Source organism: Octopus bimaculoides, chromosome 25 (genome assembly GCF_046866305.1).
Source record: "Octopus bimaculoides isolate indiv1 chromosome 25, ASM4686630v1, whole genome shotgun sequence".
In the NCBI taxonomy this organism is placed as follows: domain Eukaryota; kingdom Metazoa; phylum Mollusca; class Cephalopoda; order Octopoda; family Octopodidae; genus Octopus; species Octopus bimaculoides.
Window position 1 is genome coordinate 30218458 of NC_142952.1, and position 25543 is coordinate 30244000.

Here is a 25543-nt window from a genome sequence, read left to right on the forward strand (position 1 = left end):
CCGTTTAGTAACCGAAATAACTTCCGTTTACAAACCGGAAGTTACTATCGGCAGCTGGTTGTTTTCATTTTTTAAAAATATTTTGGTTCCAAAATATTTCTTTCTTCAAAACATTTTTGTTTAGTTTTGTTTTGTTTCTTGGTAAAAAAATCAGACGAATTCCTGTGGCTGAAGAAGAAGCCATGTGTTTAGGAAAGCAACGAAAACATTAATTAATATATATTTAATTAAAGAATGAAAACAGAACTTTATCTGTAAGTATTATTGTCTTGTTTTATTGTAAATTCCTGCTGTGCTTTCGGAATCAGTCCCTCTACGTGGCACTTTGGGCAAGTGTCTCCTGCTATAGCCCGGGGCCAACCAAGGCTTTGTGAGTAAATTTGGTTGGCAGAAACTGAAAGAAATCCTTCATTGTGTGTGTGTGTGTGTATATATATACACGCATGTGTGTATACACGTGTGTGTTCTATTACCGTTGTTGGTTTGTTTACGTTCTTGTAACGTAGCAGTTTTGCGAAAGAGACCGATAAAATAAATGCCAGGCTTTAAGAAAAGAAATAAGTGCTGGCGGCGATTTGTTCGACGAAACCCTTTGAGGCGGTGCCCCAGCTTGACCGCAGTCCAATGACTGAAACAGGCTAAAAGGTAATTAATAGACGAAAGATATGTATGTCAGTGTAAGTGTGCATGTATATGTCGACGTGACATTTTTACAAATTGGCGCCTCTTCACTTTGTTTCTTCCGTAACTTTACGCTGTATATGTTTTAGGGAAATTCTTCAAAAATTCATTTTCAAGGATGTAAAATTATGTGGCAGAATTCTGCTTTAAACACCCTATTTAAACCCTCGTAATTCTTTTTTGGGGGGGGGGGTTGAATTTTGAATTTTCAGAAAATTTTTGCGAATTTGTGTCCTGCATATGGGAATTCATACGATTAGGCAAAAATCCGGAAGAAAAATTTTTGTGTGATTTAAGGGCTATTTAGCTGTTATTTTTAGCACTTCTCACAACCACCTCATACCTTCCTCGTTTCTTTTTCACTCTGACGTATTGATGTCATGGACTGCGGCCATGCTGGAGCACCGCCTTTAGTCGAGCAAATCGACCCCAGGACTTATTCTTTGTAAGCCTGGTACTTATTCTATCGGTCTCTTTTGCTGAACCGCTAAGTTATGGGGACGTAAACACACCAGCATTGGTTGTCAAGCAATGCTAGGGGGACAAACACAGACACACAAACACACATATATATACATATATACGCTGGGCTTCTTTCAGTTTCCGTCTACCAAATCCACTCACAAGGTTTTGGTCGGCCCGAGGCAATAGTAGAAGATACTTCCCCAAGGTGCCACGCAGTGGGAATGAACCCAGAACCATGTGGTTGGTAAGCAAGCTACTTACCACACAGCCACTCCTGCGCCTATAATATATATATATATATATAAAGTAAAAATGATCATAAAAGAATAAGACAACATAAAACAAGACTCACATCTTCAAATTCTTCTCCTCCACCACTACCGCCACCACCGAGCAGTCCCCACCTGATCCACATTCACAGCCCACTCCATCCATCCCCACCACACACACACACACAATCACTCAACGTGGGTCGTTTGTCAAGTTATAACAGGTTTCCTAGAGAAACAAGCAAGCAGGAGAACCACACACACACACACACACACAGAAATCTACTCTAATAATAAATCAGGGAATGCATTCTTGCTGTGGTTGGAGGTGGAGAGGGCGGGGAAGAGAGCTGGCGACAGGGGTGGAGTCTGTATCCATGGTGATATGATACTGTATTAATCAAAACACACGGTGATACTGTTATCATTGTCGTTTGTCGTGAAATAGCCTTTAAGAATCATATCCAGGATTTCTGGGGCTTTTTAAGGGTCTGGCATTTTTTCCCCATTTTTTGTTTTCCTTGTGAAATGGATTAAACATGTTGCAACGATGGATTCTTAATTAATTCTTACCAATCTCTGGACATCTCTATCTTCTTTGAGTAATATTACCGAAGGTATCTGTCATTTAACTGATGGCATTTTTTTTTTCCTTTCTTTTCATGTTATTTTGTTTTTCTGTTACTTGTCTCAAATATTAGACTGTGTCCATGCCGGGGCACCACATCATGAAGAGTTTTTTAGTCGATTCAGTCAACCCCAGTACTTTTTTTATTTCTTTTTTTTTTGGTGGGGGGGGGGGTTAGCTTGGTACTATTCTATTGTTCTTTTTTGTTGAACTGCTATGCAGATGTAAACACACCAACACCAGTTATCAAGCGGTGGCAGGGTCCAAACACACACGCATGCACATATACCATCAACATCATTTAATGTCTGTTGTCCATGCTGGTATGGGTTGGGTGGTTTGACCAGGGTTTATGCAACCCTTCAGTTTACAAGCTCTTGTCAAACTGCCCATCCCATGCCAGTGTGGATAACATACATTAAATGATGATGGTGATGATAGATAGATAGATAGATAGACAGACAGACAGATAGATATGTATGATAGTCTTCTTTCAGTTTCTGTCTACCAAATCCACTCACAAGGCTTTGGTCGGCTGGAGGATATAGTAGAAGACACTTGCCCAAGGTGCCACACAGTGGGACTGAACCCAGAACCATGTGGTTTGTAAGCAAGCTACTTACCACACAGCCACTCCTGCGTCTATATTATATGTGAAATTTATGTCTTTCTGCTTTTAAGTTAAATATCAGAAATTTTCTTCATTTATTTTTCTTTACTTTAAATTCTTTCTTTAAGAAGCTTCATAACATCTCGGATTTTCTTTTCTTTTTTTCTATATGTATAAAAAAAAAAAAACAGATCTGGGAGCAGTTGAAGAATTTTTTAGTTGAACTCAATGATTGCTAAACAACAAACATGACCGATAAGGAAGCATCCCCGCAAAATCTGTGGAAAGATTTGGAAAATCAAAACATGTAAGTTATTTCATGGATATTTGTATTGTTTTAAACTAGCACCAGCGTGATCGTTACCAATGTCGCCTTCCTGGCACTTGTGCCAGTGGTACATGAAAAGACATTCAAGCAAGATCGTTGCCAGTGCCGATGGACTGGCTCCTGTGCAGGTGGCATGTAAAATGCACCATTTTAAGCGTGGCCGTTGCCAGTACCGCCTGACTGGCCTTCGTGCTGGTGGCACATAAAAGCACCCACTACACTCTCAGAGTGGTTGGCGTTAGGAAGGGCATCCAGCTGTAGAAACTCTGCCAAATTAGATTGGAGCCTGGTGTAGCCATCTGGTTTCACCAGTCCTCAGTCAAATCATCCAACCCATGCTAGCATGGAAAGCAGACGTTAAACGATGATGATGATGATGAACTTTATTGAATAAATGATAAGAGATCAAGATGGAGTGAGAATTGAACCTGAGTTGTCGAATTACAAAGTTAAAATCACGACATATTGGTTTGTTTGTTGATGTGAGAAACTGAGTTATTGGCCAGTCAGCAGCCAGACTTCACATGATAGATCATCTAAATCAGGGGTTCTTAACCAGGGCCCATATCGACTCTGAGGGTCCACAGATGCAAATAGTAAATTGGGGATCCATGGCAATTTTTCATCATCATCATCATTGTTTAACGTCCGCTTTCCATGCTAGCATGGGTTGGACGATTTGACTGAGGACTGGTGAAACCAGATTGCTACACTAGGCTCCAATCTGATTTGGCAGAGTTTCTACAGCTGGATGCCCTTCTTAACGCCAACCACGTGCCACCGGCACGAAGGCCAGTCAGGCGGTACTGGCAACGGCCACGCTCAAAATGGTGTATTTTACATGCCACCTGCACAGCCATGAAAAAACTGTGCTTTAGACAAGTGTTTTAAATCTGGGTTTTGTCTCTGTTAACGGGGGTGACTGGATCTACCTCAATGCCATAGCAACTGAGGTAGGCAGGTGCAGCCCGCCCCAACCTTTGGGCTGGCTGGTGCCCATTCTCTTTTGCTACCATGAAGCTTTTTTGGAGCTGGATTTTCTATGGAGAGCATGCCCTTGCTTACCCCCAACCTCAGTTTCTAGACATGAGTTGTCCCGAGACCAAGGCCTCTACCACGATTTTTAAGAAATGTGGAAAACTAGCTCAGGAAGGCAGGGATGCTATTCCCTGAGACCCCTTTTGGAGCCTCCCCCCCACCTAAATAAATTGGTTATTCTTCCACAATATGCAAAGTATTAAATATAAGGAATGTCTCCAGCTAGTATAAACATGATTGATAAGGTTTCAGTTCTTATGATTCTCCCTTTTACCTCTGTTCCTCTTCAGACTCCCGGTTGATGGCGTTTTGATGAGATCCTGTGAGCAAGAATTACAAGAATTGGTTCAACATATCGATATTCTTGTCAAGAACCGCGAGACTGACTTGAAACAACAAGTTAAGAAAGTTTATAAACATTTTGAGAAAAAGACGAAGGAATGTCAGCAACAGAAAATAACTCTTGAAGAGAATTCCAAAAAGGTCAGTCACAGACTTTCAAAGCTTTATCTGTAAGTTTACTTACCAATCATGTGAGTTCAGGTTCAATTACATTGCGTGGCACTTTATGCATACTTAACCACAGACTGACCGGTCTTGTGACTGGATTTTGTAGGTGGAAACTGAAAGAAGCCCATTATATTTTTATGTGTGTGTATATGTATATGTATATATATGTTATTCAAAGGAATTCCAAATTTGTCTGTTTTTTATGTTTTATTTATATTCTTATAACATTAATGTAGGATATAGAATATATAATATATTCAGTAAAATGAAATGAAGTATTGATTGTCTTATTGAATAAATGAAATATTGAATATTAAGGGACTAGTATACTTTCTTGCATTTTAGCAGTCTTCAAGGTCCCACGCTGTATATTAATGACTTGTAGGAACACAGCGTTTCATTATGCAATCGCATAAGCTATGAGATAATGCGTGATTAATTCAAACAATGTGAATGAATAAGCAGCACATTCGACAGTAATATGAACGCTAAAGGGTTAAAACAGCCATAACTGGCCCAAATATTCTTCTACTTGATTTATGTTCAAACTGGCCAGATCGAGCCTCTCACACCTACCCTACAACATCATTTGATAAATAAATAATCACATCATCAAAATCTCGAAGCTACAAGATAATGCATGATCAATTCAAAACAATGCGAATAAATAAGCAATATGTCTGACTGAGCAACCTGAATGCTAAATGGTTAAATTTTCTTTGGCAGATCCTGGCACTGCAGTCTCAGGTTGATTGGCTCACAGCAGAGAAACAGAAAGCAGAAGAGATACACGAGACGCAAGTGACAAATCTCAAGTCAAAGGTAAAGCAATTTCGTCAAATTCTTTGGATTTTATTTACTGTTTTTTATTATTACTACTTTTTGTTGGCCCCCATTGTTTTGCAAACGGAATAAATAATATTCTGTTTCCTCAAACTACAGCCAATCAGCATTGTCATCATCAGTGTCCACTTTCCATGGGTTAGACAGTTTGACCAGAGCTGATGGGCTGCACCAGACTCCAGTCTGATTTGGCCTGGTTTCTACGGATGGATGCCCTTCCTAATGCCAACCACTCCGAGAGTGTAGTGGGTACTTTTATGTGCCACCAGCACGAGGGTCAGTCGGGCGGTACTGGCGACAGCCACGCTCAAATGGTGTTTTTTATGTGCCACCTGCACAGGAGCCAGTCCAGCGGCACTGGCAACGACCTTGCTCGAATGTTGTTTTTCACGTGCCAATAAGGCGACACTGGTAACGATCACGCTCGAATGGTGCTTTTTATGTGCCACTGGCATAGGAACCATTCAGTGACCCTGGCAACGGTCACGCTTGGATGGTGCCTTAACATTCCACTGGCACAGGTGCCAGTCAGACAGTGCTGTCATCGGCCACGTCAGCGGATTTGATTTTGATTTCTTTTACTTGTTTCAGTCATTTGACTGTGGCCATGCTGAAGCAATGCCTCGAAGAGTTTTAGTTGAACGAATTGCCAGATCAGACTGGAGCCTGGTGCAGCCATCTGGCTCGCCAGTCCTCAGTCAAACCGTCCAACCCATGCCAGCATGGAAAGCAGACGTTAAACGATGATGATGATGATAAATTATTATGTTCTTCATCATTCTTTGATTTCTCCCAATGAGTTTTTGCTTTGCTTTTTGCCATTTCAGGCAGCTCTTCTAAGAACCGAACATGAGCGGCTGCACAAGACATTCTTGCGCAAGATGCACAACATGGAGAAACGCAGCAAATCTGCTGATGGACATGACGACAATAAAAACCAGCAAATCCAGCAGCTTACAGAAAAGCTAAAGGTAATGTCCTCCCTTTTATCTTTTCAGGGTCAGTAATAAATTAGAGTACAAGTCGAGTACTGTACTGGGGTCAATGAAATTGATTAACCCCTTTCCCTTCAAAACTGCTCAACTTGTACCTAAACCAGAAACCATTATTATTATTATAATCATCATCGTCATCATCACCACCACCATCATTAACATTATTATTATTATTGAGTGAAATAACAGTGCATGCCATCAAAGTGACACTGGGGTAAAAAAATACGAAGCCCAGTATACCCCTCGTGACTACCTGTCTGATAAGGGTACACCAGGCACATGCATCACAACCATATGTGCACGACATGGTGATCTTATATCAAGATAAACAGCGCATGACCTTGCAGGTGGGGCCCAGTTAGAATTTTCTTCAGGTCGAGTAGCCCATCCCGCTCAGAAGGTCCCTGAATAAGGTTTGTTTAAGGATGTTGAGCAAAACACCCTTGTTTCCAAAGGTGAATTATTCAAACCCCAAAGAATTCCTCTTAACACATGGCTATGATGCTCTCCCACTACTTCTGCTTGAGATCAGAGATGCACATATCATCAACCATTAAGGGACATGCTCAACTAGTTAAGGTCAAACAACTGACAAGCAAATCTGTGGTATTGAGCAGAATATTTGCTGTAGCCCATCTTTTTATACCAAGACAAAACAATGTACATGATAGCACTTCCAATCAATTAAGATAAGAAGCCATGAGAACCACTGCCTAATACTGCATCCGGGCATTTATTATTATTATTATTATTATTATCATTATTATTAGGGTAGCGAGCTGGTAGAATAGTCAGCACATCAGGCAAAATGCTTAGTGGCATTCTGTCCATCCTTACATTCTGAGTTCAAATTCCACCAAGGTTGTCTTTGTTTTTCATCCTTTTGGGGTCGAAAAAATAAGTACCAGTTGAACACAGGGGGTCGATGCAATCAACTAGCCCCCTCCCTTGAATATATCGGCCTTGTGCCAAAATTTGAAACCATTATTACTATTATTATTGTTATTTTGATATAATTATTTTATGCAGGAATGTGAGAATCAATTGAAAGCTGTTCAAGAGGAAAAAGACATCCTCCAGGGAAAGTTTGAATCCATGGAATCTGAATGCAAAGTTTTACAAAGGAAACGAGAGGTAAAAATCACTTTGCTTCCCATACCACCATCACCACCACCTTCTCCTCCTCCTCCTCCCTCTTAATGGTAGGTCTTCCTTTAAACTTAATTTGATAACAACAGGATGCTGCTCCTGTCACCAACTCCCCACTTGTTTCCAAGCAAGGTAATATTTTCCACATGACCAGACATGCTTTTCATGGAAGATTGGAGAAGAATAACACTCGTTTACAACCATCATGCGATGACAGGACCAGACACACATATGTACACAATAGGCTTCTTTCATGTTCTGTCAACTGAATTCTTTCACAAGGTTTTGGTCAGCCCAGCGCTGTAGCAGAAGACTCTTGCTCCAGGTGCCACACAGTGAGACTGAACCTAAAAAAAATGGCAGAAATCGATAAAATAAAACCAGACAATACTTACAGATAAAGGTTCAGTTTTCGTTCTTTAATTATTTATAAACATACAGGTGCAGGAGTGGCTGTGTGGTAAGAAGCTTGCTTCCCAACCACATGGTTCTGAGTTCAGTCCCACTGCATGGCACTTTGAGCAAGTGTCCTCTACTTGTATTTGTGTGAATTTGAATATGTTAACCACTACACCATATACCTGTATTTATTGTATTAGATGTATTATATTCTGAGTTCAAATTCTGGTGAGGTCAACTTTGCCTTTCATCCTTTCGGGGTCAATAAATTAAGTACCAGTGAAACACTGGGGGTTGATGTAATCGGCTAGTCCCTTCCCCCAAAATATCAGGCTTTGTGCTTTTAGTAGAAAGGATTATATTATAGATATTATCTATTGGATTTCAGAATTTGGAAGCTGCAAATGAGAGTCTCACAATGAATCTTGAAGAATCTGAAAAACAGCGACAGGAAGGCGAACACGAAATCTATAAATTCCGACTTTTGGTTAAGCAGCAGAATGACGACCTGGTGTAAGTACAAATATTGTTGGGATTGATATGGAATTACGTTTAGGTTGCTGGCATGGCTGTGTGGTTAAGAGACTTGCTGCCAAACCAAGTGGTCTCAGGTTCAGTCCCCACTGCACGGCACCTTGGGCAAGTCTTGTACTATAGCCTCAGGTCAACTAAAGCTTTGTGAGTTAATTTCGTTGACAGAAATTGAAAGAAGCTTACCATGTATATATATATATATATATATTAATAATAAAGAGGGTAAAATTAATTAATAATTTTACCAAGTAGATCGGTACATTAAAATAACCTTTCTAGGTAAAATTATACAAATATTCTATAATTATAAACATACTTATAACTAGATGTCAGCTAATTGCTTTGCCACACACCTAATTTAGAAATAGGAGCTAAAAATTCCTTTTCTAATACCACAACTAATCTCCTTAGATTTTGATGATTGTATTTAATCGTCTGTGAATTGCGGTTTCGTTTCAGTGACTATGGTAAATCTGATGACCTCCTCAAGAGAGCTGTAATTACATTGAGGACCGATCTGCAAACAAAAATAGCCACCATCACCAACCTGCAGTCCGAACTCGAACAGTACAAAGAAGATCAAGCACATCGAATGAAGGTTAGTGGCAAATGGATAGATACCTGGGTAGTTTACATAAACATCATCATCACCATCATCATTTAACATCTGTTTTCCATGCTGGCAATGGGTTGGACGGTTTGACTGAAAACTGGTGAGCTGCACCAGGCTCCAGTCTGATTTGGCATGGTTTCTACAGCTGGATGCCCTTCCTAATGCCAATCACTCTGAGAGTGTAGTGGGTGCTTTTTACATATCACTGGCACAGGTGCCAGTTACATAACACAAACATTGGCCACTTCTACGATCTCACTTGGCTTGACAGGTCTTCTTGAGCACAGGATATTGCCAAAGGTCTCGGTCACTTACTGGGCGTGTGTGGCAAGAGAGGTTTTCTGAAAACCTACGATTGCTTTAATAACAGCTTAACTCCTTTTCTTCTGACTTTAACTCTTTAGAATTCAGGTAGAGTGTTTGGGCCAGATTTGGCTGGTTTAAATGCTAAAAGTTTAATTGATTATCTTTTATCTTAATTCATCACTTCGATGTAAAGAAAATGATGAATAGATTCTAAGCACAAAATAATTTTTTTTTTTCTTTCCAGATAAAAATAATTTCTAAATCCAGGGTGGTTTCATATATTTCTTGTTTCTTAATTACAGAATGACTACGAGATGCTGGAAACTCTACAGAATGAGAACCAGCAACTTCATCAAGATCTGGTCAAGCATAAAGAATATATGAAAGAGTATTCTAGTCTGAAAGAACAGTTAGAGTTATTAAAGGTGGGTAAAAACTTTTTAAAATCTTGATCTCTGTTGTAGGCCATAACCCTGCCCCTTGACTGGCCTTTTGTGCCAGTGGCGCATAAAAAGCACTACCTGAACGTGATTGATGCCAGGCCCACCTGACTGGTTCTTCTGCTAGTGGCACATAAAAAGCACCCACTACATTCTGAGAGTGGTTGGCATTAGGAAGAGCATCCAGCTGTAGAAACATTGCCAGATTGGAGTCTGGTGTGGCCGCTGGCTTTTCAGACCTCAGTCAAACCGTCCAACCCATACCAGCATGGAAAACGGACGTTAAACGATGATGATGATGATGATGAGGTGCTACTCTTAATTTAGACTGGTGACCTAATGTCATTCTAAGATGAAAGAAGAGTTAAGACACCGAGCTAGCAGAATTGTTACCTCCCAGAAAAATTGCTTAATGGCAGTTCCTATGGATTTATGTTCTGAGTTCAAATGCTGCTGGGGTTGACTTTGCCTTTCATTCTTTCAGGGTCAATAACTTAAGTACCAGTTGATCACTGGGGTCAATGTAAACAGACTTACCCCACCTCCCTCGAAACTGCTAGCCTTGTGCCAAAATTTGAAACCATTATGAAAGAAGGGTTAGAGGTATTGAAGGTGAGTGAATACTCCCAAAACAGCACCATCTCAGACTTCCTCTAAATATGAGTGACACTCGGCCAGAGCTCTCACTGTCACTCCAAACTCTGGGCATTGCTATCACTGAAGATTTCGCCTAACGAAAGTACATCCTTAGCATAGCTAAGACTACACCCCAACAAACAGGTCCTTCTCTTCCAAAACCAGAAGATGCTTCAATTTCCAACAGTTACTCTACAAGTCTCAAAATATGGCCCAAAATTGAGTTCTGTTCCCACATTTGGGACATTGCTGCTGTCATGCACACATTCTGGGCCACATCTAGAGAAGAGCCACTCAAATGATTGGTACTCCATCACTGATGGACACACTCCAAATCCTGGTCCACAGCTGCGATGTCTCCTTCCTCCATCTTTCATTTTGCTATTTTAATGGTCCCTGCTCCTCAGAGCTGGTTAGTCGTATACTTCCACCACTTGGGCACTTTCAACCCAATTGTCTCTCTCCACCCAGTGCCACTTTTAAAAATTGGATATTAAATGGGAATGGTGATATGTGTATGTATCTATTCTTTTATTTTTGTTTCTTATTAGGCCGAGAAAGTTGTTTTGGGGAAAATAATCTCGGATCAAACCGAGAAACTGAAGAACCACAAAACGAAAATGCAGTTGAAGATTGATGAAGTGGAAGAGAATTTTGATGAGGTTTGGATGGCACAAGCCAGGTGGGTAACTTTATAGCTTTTTCCTTTGAGTAAAGAAAACAGAATCATTTATATTTTGATCTTTTTAGCATGGAGGGTCCCAGCCTAAGGGATGGGTTATAATTTTGAAAGGGTTGCATAGACAAACTCCTTGACTTTTGAAATATTTAACAGAATGTAAAATGGTAAACAATATAGGTGCAGGCAGGGCTGTGTGGTAAGAAGTTTGTTTCCCAATCTCATGGTTCCAGGTTCAGTTCCACTGCATGACACTTCGGGCAAGTGTCATCTACTATAACCTCGGACCAACCAAAGCCTTGTGAATAGATTTTGGTAGACAGAAACTGAAAGAAGCCCATCGCATGTGTGTATGTGTGTATGTATGTAGGTAGGTAGGCAAGCACAAGCATGGCTGTGTAATAAGAGGTTTGCTTCCCGACCACATGGTTCTAGGTTCAATCTCTTTGTGTGGCACCTTGGGCAAGTATCTTCTACTATAACCTCAGACTGAATAAGGTGTTTTGTTTTGTTTTTTATCATATTTGGTGTTTTTGTTTAGCTGAGCTATTTTGCAAAGTTCTGTTTTCTTACCCCACCGCGTTAATTACAGGAACGTTGACGAGGAAACAGCAAAATTAGAATTACAACTGATAAATCAGCAACAAAACAGACAAGAAAAGGAAGAATTTTACGAAGGTAAGATTCTCTCTTCATTTATCCTTTCATTTCTGGAGAAGAGAATTGGCTCAAAACATTGACGAGTTCTTCCAATTCTCTTGAACATCATCCTAATATACCTTGTTTGTTTGTTTTGGTTTTTTACTTCATCTTCATGTTGTTTTTTTTTTTTTTTTGCACCACACACACATGAAGGTAAGATCCAAGGATCCAAGTGTAGGGAGTTAGTAAGCTTCAAGCAGTCTGTAGAAAGTATAAAGAACAACTTTCAGGGGCAATAGTGTTTTATTGATATGCAGATGCTTGTAAACTTTTCAGTCATGCTTATTTGTCCGTGGACAAGATATCTCAAGAACCATTGAATGGATTCGGATGAAACTTTCAGGAATGTTTGGCTTCGTGACTGGCACAAACTGATTAGATTTTGGGATTGATCTGGTACCGGACAAGGCTTCTGGATTATTTGTTATATTTACTTTACTTTACATGATTACGATCTTACGTTAACTTTCAAGTCTTTCTCAATTATTTCCCTTTAGGCTGTAACTATTTTTGAATGATGAATTTGTTAACTTTGGCAGGTTTTAGATAAGGATAAACTATTTATTACTGTTACTAAATTTTCTACAGCCACCTTCATATTCCATGGCTACCATTGGGATCGATCAGGTACCAGACAAGGATTCTGGATTATTTTTCTGGTTTTTTTACTCAATTTTTGAGAGCAATCTGGTTCATTTTTAGTATTCTCGTTTGTGAGAACAGTCGAGTTTATTTCAGATATTCTCGTTTTAAAAATCCTCTCCAGCTAATCATTGAGAGGACGTTGGTGTTGCCTTGGTGGAGGTTCGCGCTCTCTGAGTGCTCTTGTTGATATATTTATTTTTATTTGCTTTTTAATCCCTCTACTTTTTGCAGAAACGGAAGACAAAGAAGAACAAGATTATGATGATGATGAAGAAGAAGTGGAAATTGAAGAAGTAGAAGAAGAAGTAGAAGAAGAGACAGACAAAGAACATGACAAAGAAGTAGGAGTAGAAGAGATGGAGAAGGAGAACAAAAGAGTTGATGTCGACCATCGGTTAAGTAAAGAAGTTGGGGACAGAGTCCACCAATCACTCTCAGCTCTAAACAGTGCCCTAAACTCAACTAGTCAAACAAATCTTCAGCATGTGATTGATGCGATAGGCATTGAGCCTAAACCGAATGACAGTGTGGTAAGTCATCACTCATGAATTCTAACCTTTTTCTGTTTTTCTTAAATAAAATTTTGGCTTGATGCCAGTGTCGCCTGACTGGCTCCTGTGCCGGTGGCACATAAAAAGCAAGCTTTGAACATGGCTGATGCCAGTGCCACCTGACTGGCCCCCATGTTGGTGGCACGTAAAAAACACCCACTACACTCTTGGAGTGGTTGACATTAGGAAGGGCATCCAGCTGTAGAAACCTTACCAAATCAGACGAGCCTGGTACAACCTCCCAGCATGGAAAGCGGACACCAAACAATGATGATGATGATGATGTTTCTTAGAATTAATTTTATTCTCTCCGCTGACTCAACCAATAAAATCATATATCGAGAGATAAATAGATAGATAGGGGCAGGCATGGCTATGTGGTAAGAAGTTTGCTTCCCAACATCATGGTTGTGTGTTCAGTCCCACTGCGTGGCACCTTGAACATGTGTCTTCTATTATAGCCTTGAGCTAACCAAAGCCTTGTGAATGGATTTGGTAGACGGAAATTGAATATGTATATATCTATGTGTGTGACTTTGTGTCCGTGTTTGATCCCACATCATCACTTGACAACCGGTGTTGGTGTGTTTACGTCCTCGTAATACTAGGCTTACAATGAATAAGTCCCGAGGTCAGAAAAACACTTTAAGGCAGTGCTCCACCATGGCCACAGTCAAATGACTGAAACAAAGGAATATATATGTATGTATGTATGTATATATATATTTGTGTGTGTATACACACACATATATATATGTATGTATATAATTTAGGATAAAATCATATTAATGATTATGTCAAGTGGCCAGCATGAAATAAATCTTTGTAGGTAATTTATATACTAAATTGGTAATTATATATATATAATTATATAAAAGAGATGAGGAAAGAACCTTTTCCAACATGCTGAAAGTAGACAGTGCTTTTGGCATCTACTTTCAGCATGTTGGAAAAGGTTCCTTCCTGATCCCTTTTATATAATTATATATATATAATATAAATATATGTTTATCTAATATATCTTTCTCAACACACCAACTCTCATTTCTAACTGTCTTTTTCTTACACACATAGACACCTCCCTCCTTCTGTATCTCACACATCTATCCTCTTGTGTCATGTTACCTCTCTCTCTCTCTCACTCACTCACTCACTATCTATCTATCTCTCTCCTGTTCCTCTTCTTTCTGTCTCTCTCTCATACAAATTCACTTTCTATACCATTTCTCCTCTCTCTCTCTCTCTCTCTCTCTCTCTCACACACACACACAAACACTTACAAACATACATTGATATAAACACAATATCTCTCTCTCTCTCATACAAACACTTTCTCATCTCTCCTCCACTCTCTCTCGCCCTTTCACTCTCTCCTTCCTTCTCAGACACCCACATACACACATACAAACATACATTCACATAAACACAGTATGTCTCCCCCTTCACCCCCTCTCTCCCTCTGTCCACCTCCCTCATACAAACACTCTTTCTCTCCCCCCATCTAATTCTTCCAAAACCTTTCTTCTATTTCAGTTCTGTGTATCACAGAGCCAGATAAAGGACTTCCTACACAAAGAGCAAATATATCGCAAAGACTGGGAAGACAATTTCTCCAAAGAACTCCACCGAATTTGGCACAACACCGAAGGAGTCATACAACGATACATCAATAGCCTGTAAATAATAACCATGCCAATACCGACTGCGCTGTATTTATATTGATTGCGAAGAAGAGAGAGAGGAAATGAATAGTTATTTATTTGTATGTGTGCGGGGTGGGGGGATTGTGCGTGTGTGTGTGTGTGTTTGCCTGTATCTATATTTGTATATATTTGTATATATACCTGTGACCTGTCTGTCATATATATATATATATATATATATATATATATATATATATATATGTATATATATATATATGTAATATGTGTATGTGTGTGTGTATATAATGTGTATATATAAATATAAAATGTTATATTGTATATATATATTGCACATATATATATATATATATATATATATATATATATATATATATATATATATATATATATATATATATATAATGTGTATAGATAAATATAAAGTGTGATATATATTGTACATATATATATACACATATATAAATTATATGTACCTAAATTATATATATATATAAATTTTATAAATTATATATATATATATATATATACAACTTATATAAATCATATGTGCATGTGTATGTGTATATAGTGTGTGTAAATTATATGTATATATATATATATATATATATATATATATATATATACACACACTTACACACACACCAATCAATCAAGCATGGACAACAGGTAAAGCACCCAGAGCAAGATTCAAAAAGTAAGGAGACCAAACTCTTTCGTCAGTTGTTGACTGAAGGTCAAGGTAATTACAAGATCACCTTGACCTTTAGTGAACCACTGGTCAACTTTGTATCACTTCCTGTCATGTGTTTTATCTGCTGTCCTCTGTGGCTTAATTTTGCTTTTTTTATCTTGACCATCATGCCAACCAAACATTTTGTCCACTCCAAATGGCTTACGACTAGCTGCTGACAAACTGTCCAACCCATGACAGCATGGAAGACAAACGTTAAATATTATGTGTGTGTGTATATATATATATATATATATACATGCACACACAATATATATATAAATATATATATAAGTTTAAAACTTACTTGCAAGGATGATATATATATATATAAACACACACATATATATGTGTGTGTGTGGATATATATATATATGTGTGTGTATATATATGTATATAATGCTTACGTGTGTATATATATTGACTTGGATGCTTTGTGCCTTTTCTTTCATGCCAGAATATATATTTTTGCTAATATAAGTATATCTGTATTGTACATAATATATGAGTTGATGTCATTTATATAAAAGCATAAAGGGACCCCCTTCGGTCATGAATGATGCTGGGATTGCACCTAGAATGTTCCCCTCCGATGCACAAGTCCAGGCAAGGCTGTTTTATGGAAGACCAAAAGTTACACGTGCATACCACCCTCGTTCCTCCATGCCACCAATGTTGTCCAAGGGAAAGGCAACTGACTCACATATGGAGAAAAATTAGATAAATTATACAAACCAATGCAACCCACCTTTAATTCTTCCACATTCAGATCAGTCTGTCGAATGTAATGCTAATTTATTCAAAATCGTCTTGAATTAATCATGCATTACCTTGTAGCTTTTGAGATTTCAATGAAGTAATTGCTATTATTTTAGAATGACACTGTAAGGTCGGTCTGAGAGAATGGATTTGGTCAGTTGGAACAGAAAGGCAGAATATTTGTGGCCGGTTTAAATGCTATACGGTTAGAAAAAAACTGGATGATTAATTTCATCACAATTTTTAGTGTGGTTTGTGACCCTATCTTTTTGTTTAGTTGTCCTGCATATCTGGTCAGCTATGTGTTTTAAAAATAACCACACCACAATTTGCCTGACTTTACAGATGCACATCTAATAAATTAATATTTTATAATGGTACGGTGAATATCCATTAATTGATGCTACTAGTGAAGGCTTGTGAATAGGAGGGAACAGAAATTACTGGATGGTGGGTGGGGGAAGACCCAACCTATACAAATTCAGCTCTGCTCAAAGCTGGATTTTCTCACCTTTAAATTACAGTCAACCTGGAAGATTCTAGAATCTGTTTTGCAGGAAAACTCGCACACTTCCTCTGAAGTTGCTGTCTCAACCATAAATATATCAGCCAGTGCTGACTGGTCAAACCATTTTCAGGTAGGCATTGATACTGTTTATGAAGGTCTGTGAATAGGAATGAAAGATAAGAGAAAAGAGAAAAAAAATGATCCAATCTGTACAAATATTGTTTTTTACTCTAGGCACAAGGCCTGAAATTTTTTGGGAGGGGGCCAGTTGATTAAATCAACCCCGAAAGGATGAAAGGCAAAGTCGACCTCGGCAGAATTTGAACTCAGAAGGTAAAGACAGACGAAATACCGCTAAGCATTTCGCCCGGCATGCTAACGTTTCTTATTTCTTTACTGCCCACAAGGAGCTACACACAGAGGGGACAAACAAGGACAGACAAACGGATTAAGTCAATTACATCGACTCCAGTGCGTAACTGGTACTTATTTAATCGACCCCGAAAGGATGAAAGGCAAAGTCAACCTCGGTGGAATTTGAACTCAGAATGTAGCGGCAGACGAAATCCACTAAGCATTTCGCCCGGCGTACTAACGTTTCTGCCAGCTCACAGCCTTCCAATCTGTACAAATATTGAAATTGCTCTGCGAGTGGTACATAAAAAGCATCCTGCACTCTGTTTGGTGGTTGGCATCAGGAAGGGCATGCAGCTATAGAAACCATGCCACAACAGACAATTGGAGAGTGGATAGCTCCCAGCTGACCAGCTCCATGTCAAACTGTCCAATTCATGCCATCATGGAGAACGGATGTTAAATGAGGATGATGATGATGATTAACACCTTTTATGGCAACTCTTTTCCTTTTATAGAAATAAATTTGGTCAGGATTCTAAAGTCAGAAAAATCTGAGAAGCATGGTTCAATTCTCAGGCAGCTTCTCACTACACATTTTACCCAGAAATGCACCACCCTACCACATCCCATAGTCTATATCAGGATATGGACAACACTGTTCAAGAAACAGACCACATGGGATGAGATGGCTTATCATCTGACAGGCAACACTACTAGAAAAATTGACGGTTATTTTTCACTAGGCACATCATTCGGAAAGTCCCATGGGCTGTTATTTGTCTTTGACTGGTCTATGTGTTAACAGGCTCATGGACCTTATTCTATCGGTCTCTTTTTGCCGGACTGCTAAGTTATGGAGATGTAAACACATTAGCATCGGTTGTCAAGCGATATTGGGGGACAAACACACACACATATATATATACATATACGACGGGCTTCTTTCAGTTTCCGTCTACCAAATCCACTCACAAGGCTTTGGTTGGCCCGAGGCTGTAGTAGAAGACACTTACCCAAGGTGCCACTCATTGGGACTGAACCTGGAACCATGTGGTTGGTAAGTAAGCTAGTACAATAGGATTTTTTAAACATGGAATGGTTATAAGGGTCCATTCGAATAAAATAGGAATGAAGGAGATCCATAGGTAAAAATCTGGTTGACAATCACTGTGCTAAAACGTTGATTAGATTATTGTTGGTGCATTTACCCCGCTGGTGTAGTCAAGTTACTTCCAAGAGGATCACATATCTTGACCGATCGCACGGTCACAAAATATTTTGCTTCGAATTTCCTTCGAAACGTTTGATGAATATCCCTGCTTTATCTTTGCGGACTTGATAGTCTAGTGGTAATTGATTGATAAGAGAGTAAGCTATTTTCTATTGTAAGAGACGAGTTATTCCCCTTGGACGAGATAGCACCATGTAACTCTTATAAGGGAGCTCATATAAGATTGTGGCGGGGCCACACAAGCAAAATGGTAAATTGGAGCCCCACAGTTGTATATTAAAGGTCCATGAATGAACTATGCTTCATATGTATTTCTTGCAACAAACAGTTAGGTTTCTTTTCTTAACGTCTTTATAGTTCAATCGATAGAACTTAATGTGTGAAAAACAAAATCGAAATTTGAAAGAAGCATACTCTTTTCTCTTTTACTTGTTTCAGTCATTTGACTGCGGCCATGCTGGAGCACCGCCTTTAGTCGAGCAAATCGAACCCAGGACTTATTCTTTGTAAGCCTAGTACTTATTCTATCGGTCTCTTTTGCCGAACCACTAAGTTACGGGAACATAAATACACCAGCATCGGTTGTCAAGCTATGTTGGGGGTACAAACACAGACATACAAACATATACACACACATACATATATATATATATATATACGACGGGCTTTCAGTTTCCGTCTACCAAATTCACTCACAAGGCTTTGGTCGGCCCGAGGCTATAGTAGAAGACACCTGCCCAAGGTGCTACGCGGTAGGACTGAACCAGGAATCATGTGGTTGGTAAGCAAGCTACTTACCACATAGCCACTCCTACGCCTAGATACTTAGCAGACAGCCAGTCCTACGCCTAAGCATGTGTATAACTAGTTTTTAAACATCGATTGCCTATAGGGGTCCACCAGGGTGAAACAGTAATCAAAGGGGGTCCATAAAAAAAAACTAAATGGTTAAGAACCACTGTCATAAAGCCACATCGCTGCTATCGGCTCTTTTTTCCTACCATAACATCCTTAATTCTACGATAATGGTTTTCACCTTCTTTCGAAGGAGCTTGCTGCTTATCTAACTGAACGGAGTAAGTGACTGAAACACCGTAATTTGTAGATGGCGTTTGAGGAGTTCGTAGGGAGGTTTCCGATACCGTTACCCGTCTCTCTAACGTATTGAATCTTAAATGTTGCTCGCGATGGTGTCTGGCTGTTTCCGTCCTTCAGTTTTGCGATCGATCATTTACGATCAAATATTGAGTCAGAGATGAATTGGATGATGTTGAAAGAAAGCTGTAAGGGTTTGTATTTTTATAGAATGGAATCATAGCATTGGATGCAGTTTTAGACGGAGGAATCTTCGATCAGAGTTGTGCTGAGGTGACCAAAGATGCACATTTTCGAGCAATTAGCTTCGTTTGTTTATTCTGTTGCCATTATTGCTGCTGCTGCTGATGATGATTTCATAGGACTTACAAGCATCTCAGGACACCAGTGGTCTGTTCTTGCCAGTGACCGTGAAGCCTGGCATCTCACCGTCCTCAGGACAACAGCCTCCTTTGAAGATACCAACAGGACCATCTTTGCACACAAAAGAAAAAGTAGTAAAATCAAGGACACTCCGACCAACCCTGATCAGCCTATTTCCCCCATGTACCCTCTGCCGTCTGACTCGTCGGGCATAGAAAACCTTAAACAGAGGTGGACATCTCTCACCGTTAATCTTCGCTCGCGAAGCCAAGCAAAGATACTATCATCTCAGACGAAAATCCTCGTCGTCGCAACAACAATACACGCAGACCTGGTTGAGCTAAAAACCACCCAAAATCTTTGAAGTTTCAAATGACACCATCAAGAAAACGAAAGCGAGCCGATAAATGGTAATAACTGACGCATGCGCAGTGTTCTACAGTTATGAAATACGTAACTTATAAAAATGAAATGTCGTGAACGAAGAATTTGAGCAATGATGAAGCAAATATCGTTAGATCTAAACTTGTAACTGTGTGGTAAAGAATCTGCTCCCCAACTACACGGTTCTGGGTTCAGTTCCTCTGTGTAACACCTTGAGCAGGTGTCTTCTACTAAGCCTCGGGATGTAAACAAATCAACTGGTGTTGGTTTATTTAGGTTCCTCGTAACTTAGCAGTTCGGCAAAAGTGACCGATTTTGAGTAAGTACCAGATTTCCAAAGTAAATTTTAAAAAAAAGAAAGTCCTGGGGTCGATTTGTTCGATTAAAATCTTTCAAAGTGGTGCCCCAGCATGGCCACAGTCCGATGATTGATACAAAAGATAAACGATGGAACATAGACACGGACGAGAGCGTCTTAACTGAAACTTTCACCAAACGTTGGTTTCTAATGACGCTTTGATCGCAGCAACGAAAGTGAGCGGATATCCGGTAGTCGCTGACGCATGCGCAGTACTCTATAGTTACGAAATTCAAACTTTTTTAAAATGTCGTAAAACGATAAACACTTTATTTACAATGAAGGAACAAATATTGTTCGGTCTTTAACAGGACATATTTTAACCAACGAATTTAGGACTGGACTAGGACGTCTTAACTAAGACATCGGGTCCGGATAATATGTCGGTGTCTTTAATTGCTTTGTCAGGCACAAGACTAGATTTTATCTTAACAACATCATGTCTGGACCAGTCTGTTTAGGTCACCAAGCCATTTGTTGATGTCTCTAAGTAAAATTAACACGTTATTATTTAGTTGTAAAGGACACATTATTAAACCTATATTTTCCTGCTGTTGTGGTCTTAACTCAAACGGCTTTTGTTTGAATTATGAAAAGAAAGTTTTGGAAAATTAAAAAGAAGCACAAAGTTTGTTATTTTCTGGGTTTTTACAGACCAAATGTTCGTTCTTGTCTAAAGTTAATGAAATAACCAGAAACAAGTAAGTACAGACATTTGTCTTCGATATTTATTTTACTATTTACGTATTATTTTCGTGTGTGGACATTGTAGCTTGGGCGGTCGAACAGTTGTTTCATTCTTCTAATTTATAATTATTGTAATTGTTGCTGTTGTTGTTATATGCTGGACAAAATACTTAACAGTATTTTCGTCTGTTTTTATGTTCTGAGTTCGAATATTGCCGAGGTCGATTTTGCCTTCTGGGGGTCGATAAAATAAATATCATTTTTAACACTGGGATCGATGTAATCGACTTAATTCCATCCCTAAAATTGCTGACCTTGTGCTAAAATTTGAAACCATTATTATTGTTGTTGTTATGAATGTTTGGCTCCGTATAGGTGTTCAAATCCCGCCGAGGTCAGTTTTTTGTATTTCGTCCTTTCAGGGTCGATAAAATAAAGTATCGGGGATCGATTTAATCAGCCAACGGATTCCTGGTTCTTTGATACAAACTTTCTTGTCTTAAAGGGATCTAAATTAGAAAACTTTCCATCAAAGTTTCATATTAATTAATGTCCCCAACACCAGTTTAATTAATTATGATAAAGTTATTTTACTATATTCTTCATTATTTTCTAAATTAACAGAAATATGGTAACAAAAGAGTTAAATTTTCTATCGATAATGCTTGCAATATGGCCGGACGTCGGACTTAAGAAGCACCAACAAGTTGGAATTTCTCCGTTTTGATGGGTGCCCCTGGAAATGCCCTGGACTATCTCCCATGTCCCTAAAACATCATTTTGCTTAGTGCCTACAAAATCGACCTAAATCGTTCGTGAGAGGGGAAGATGGGTGCGGGAGTAAAAAAAACATTTTTCGCTTTTTTTTTTTTTTTTTTTTTTTTTTTTTGGCTAAAAAGATAGTCCAGTGCATTTCCAAGGGCACCATAAAAAATCCCTGTCAAAAACGAAGAAATTCGAACTTGGTGTTTCCTAAGTCCGCCGAAATATCTTATTTTCTGCTTGTTTCAGTTGTGAGACTGCGGCCATGATGGGGCACCACCTTGAAGAATTTTAGTCGAGCAAATCGACCCCAGTACTTAGAATTTTTTTAAGCCTGTTCCTTATACTATGTCTTTTTTTTTCTTTTTTTTTTTTTACTGAATCGCCAAGTTACGAGGACGTAAATATACCAACACGGGTTGTCTAGTGGTGGTGGGGACAAACAGACGCGCGCACATACATATATGTGTATATATAAAATTTCGAAAAAGAGTGGAAATTTTAGAATTTATGAGTGGGGAAAGGTTTTTAAAAAAAATTCTGAAAATTCAAAGAAACAGGGAAGTTATGAGGGTTTATTATGGAGTACTTAAACCAGAATTATATATATATATATATTTCACTGAAATAGTATATCTTTGCGAGAGGTAAACAGACTTTTTCAAACAGCTAGTCGCGCTACTTCAGGCTGATGATGAGCAAAGACTAGGAAATATTTCCCTGAATGCAGGCTAGGCTGGGTGGAGGAGTTTGTCTCCCCCTCGCAAAGATAAGGACACAGGAAATGTGTCAAGGCCAACAGGAAGCGGTCCAGCTTCCTAGGGCTAAATAGCAATAGTATATTCCCTTATTGGGACTGTCACCTTAAGTTGGCAGTATACAACTACTTTATATATATATATATATATATTTTGGGGGTTCAGTCATTTGACTGAGCATCGCCTTTAGTTGAACAAAGAGAAGTTGTCGACCACCAGGTATTAAGATCTGAAAAGATGCTGTAAAGCTATGTGGTTTATGGACATGAAACCCTAGGTAACAACCCCAGTCATAACTATCTTTATCTAAATATATATGTATATATAAAACGTAAAGGAATAGGGATTTGGAATCTGGACAGGTACTTTATTAGCATTCTGATACAATCCAGATCTGACTAACCACATCAAATGGTGGGGGTACATATAAAATTGCCAACGCTGATCGTGTAGAGATAAGCTTAATGAATGCTATAATAGTACTGCTAATACAACAGACCAGTACTGATTAGTGTCTAGAATACAAAACAATTATAACAAAATCTGTTCTGGCTGGAATTTCTATAGAAAACTGGAGAGATTACCTTAACAAATGATGTAGTGGCACTGCTAACACAATAGATCATGATATTCACTTAGAAAGGCGTTTAATATACTTTGTAGTATATTATGATTGCATAACGAAATACCATGTCCCTACGCGTCATTTAGATATTCTAATGTGAATATACTATGCCTGAAAACAAAGAAAAATAGTTTGGAGGGTCATGGGTAGAATGCCTTAATGATGACAGCTAAAGTTATATAATTTTATGTTTCCAGTGATTAAATTGGACATTTCTTATCAACTGACTGCAGATGAGACGGAAAAAATTACCAGAGAAGAACGAGAGAGACGAAGAAAGATTCGATTCCAGCAGGTAAGGAAAACATTCATTGTGTGGAAAATTACTATTTGTAAATCTCAGAACGTTAGATATTCAACAACAGTACTTTGGAGTAAAGATTGTTTGCCAACATAACATGGTAGTCCTGGTTTAGGACGAATATTGCTGTCACCCTGTCTTCACAGATAATTTTTTGAGCTGAGTGGGGGTGCTAGATTCCCTTGTTCGAAAATATAAGGACATAAATCGTGTCGTATAGCCAGCTGGAGATGATGTCTCCTGGGGCTAAATTACAGCAACATTCGTCCTAAACCAGAACTACCATGTTATGATGGCAAATAATCTTTGCTCCATTCATTGTATGGTGAAGAAGTTTGTTTTGCGGCCATGTAGTATGGGGTTTGTTCTCACTGAACTCAGGTACTGAGTTTTCGGGCTATATTTGACAGGTTGCATAAAAAGGGAAAACACAAATCCTCCAAAAATAAAAGTATTTTAAAAGCTCAAAAAATATCAACTGGATTATGGCTGAGAGATCACAGTTTGCTCAAAAATTGCCACCCTCAGCTTTCATAACAGCCTCAGGACAGTTCCATAATGTGGTGCATGCATTCCTCACTGTCTCCGTGGGAATATCTTTGAGCACCTCCTTGATCTTGGTGTTGCAGACAGTGGCTGGTGTTTTTTTGTTTGTTTTTTTATCTGTGCCCCTACACGTAGTAGTTCATGCGATTGCAGTTTGGGGAATTGGGAGACGAGAAATTGGGGTTGGTGGAAGTTGTGGAAATTCTCCAACAACAACTACTTCTGACTCTTTCCAGAAGTATGGCAAGGAGCTGAATCCTTCTGCCACACATAGGACATATGCCAATCCTTCTGCCACACATATGACATATGCCAATCCTTCTGCCACACATATGACATATGCCAATCCTTCTGCCACACATATGACATATGCCAATCTTCTGCCACACTTATGACATATGCCAATCCTTCTGCCACACTTATGTCATATGCCAATCCTTATGCCACACATATGACATATGCCAATCCTTCTGCCACACATATGACTTTCCAGCAGCAACCCTCTACAACAAGGGTTTGACCACACTCTCCAATAGCTTCACATAACCATCTGAATTGAACCTGAGATCCTTTTTGAGGATGTGGAATGGCATGACCACATCCTCACTGCAGACACCCAAAGACCATCTTTTTTTTGTTTTTCTTTTTCTTGAAATTTTAAAATGGATGTGAATTGTTGAATTTTAGGTTCGTGAAATTTCCAAAACCAATGCAGCAAAAGTGAGAAAAGATGTTACCAAAACTAAAGTCAAAGAACTGAATAAATTAATCAATACCATTAATGTAAGCTATTTTCTTCATCTTCATCAGTGGTTCTCAACCATTTTTTTGTTTTTTACCTATGGATGCCTTTCGTCGTATTTTATTTTACTGGATCTCCAAAGCCATTTGATGTTTTAAAAAATCCTATTGTATTTTTATAATTAAAATATTAGGATCTCATCATCATTGTATTTTAACGTCCACTTCCCATGCTGGCATGGATTGGACAGTTTGACTGGGGTCTGGCAAGCTAGAAGGCTGCACCAGACTCCAATCCAATCTGGCAATGTTTTTACAGCTGGATGCCCTTCCTAACGCCAACCACTCCAAGAGTGTAGTGGGTGCTTTTTACGTGCCACCGGCACAAGAGCCAGTCGGGTGGTACTGGCATCAGCCACGATCGAATGGTGCTTCTTGCATGCCACCAGCACGGGGGCCAGTCAGGTGGCACTGGCAACGACCACGGGACCAGTCAGCCAGCACTGGCATCAATTACTAAAATATAAGCATATAATTGTTAAATATAATGTTTATTCTTCAAGCGAGTTCGTTGCCAGTGCTGCTGGACTGGCTCCTGTGCAGGTGGCACATAAAATACACCATTTCAAGTGTGGCCGTTGCCAGTACCTTCT

The 25543-nt window shown here is 39.1% G+C and overlaps 2 protein-coding genes across 5 annotated transcripts in view; both read left to right on the top strand.

Annotated features, from left to right (window-relative positions):
* Positions 1–14750, top strand: part of LOC106874442 (uncharacterized) — a 29647-nt gene extending 14897 nt beyond the window's left edge. Inside the window, exons 1-13 of one of the 4 annotated variants that reach the window (XM_089342292.1) lie at positions 7–254; positions 2845–2960; positions 4310–4502; positions 5256–5351; positions 6200–6343; positions 7397–7501; positions 8304–8428; positions 8909–9047; positions 9671–9793; positions 10996–11126; positions 11716–11801; positions 12702–13000; positions 14555–14750. In XM_089342292.1, coding sequence (XP_089198418.1) covers positions 2902–2960; positions 4310–4502; positions 5256–5351; positions 6200–6343; positions 7397–7501; positions 8304–8428; positions 8909–9047; positions 9671–9793; positions 10996–11126; positions 11716–11801; positions 12702–13000; positions 14555–14701 — 1647 coding nt within the window. In that variant the 5' untranslated portion in view covers positions 7–254; positions 2845–2901 and the 3' untranslated portion in view covers positions 14702–14750. Of the gene's footprint in view, positions 1–6; positions 255–626; positions 646–1894; positions 2033–2844; positions 2961–4309; positions 4503–5255; positions 5352–6199; positions 6344–7396; positions 7502–8303; positions 8429–8908; positions 9048–9670; positions 9794–10995; positions 11127–11715; positions 11802–12701; positions 13001–14554 lie in introns of those variants that run through there. The other 3 variants (XM_089342295.1, XM_089342294.1, XM_089342293.1) reach the window with 3 other exon arrangements.
* Positions 14751–20595: 5845 nt separating this feature from the next.
* Positions 20596–25543, top strand: part of LOC106874443 (uncharacterized) — a 41839-nt gene continuing 36891 nt past the window's right edge. The window contains exons 1-3 of the mRNA XM_089342005.1: positions 20596–21171; positions 23500–23597; positions 24837–24932. Of these exons, the coding sequence (XP_089198131.1) occupies position 21171; positions 23500–23597; positions 24837–24932 (195 nt within the window). The 5' untranslated portion in view covers positions 20596–21170. The remainder of the gene's footprint in view (positions 21172–23499; positions 23598–24836; positions 24933–25543) is intronic.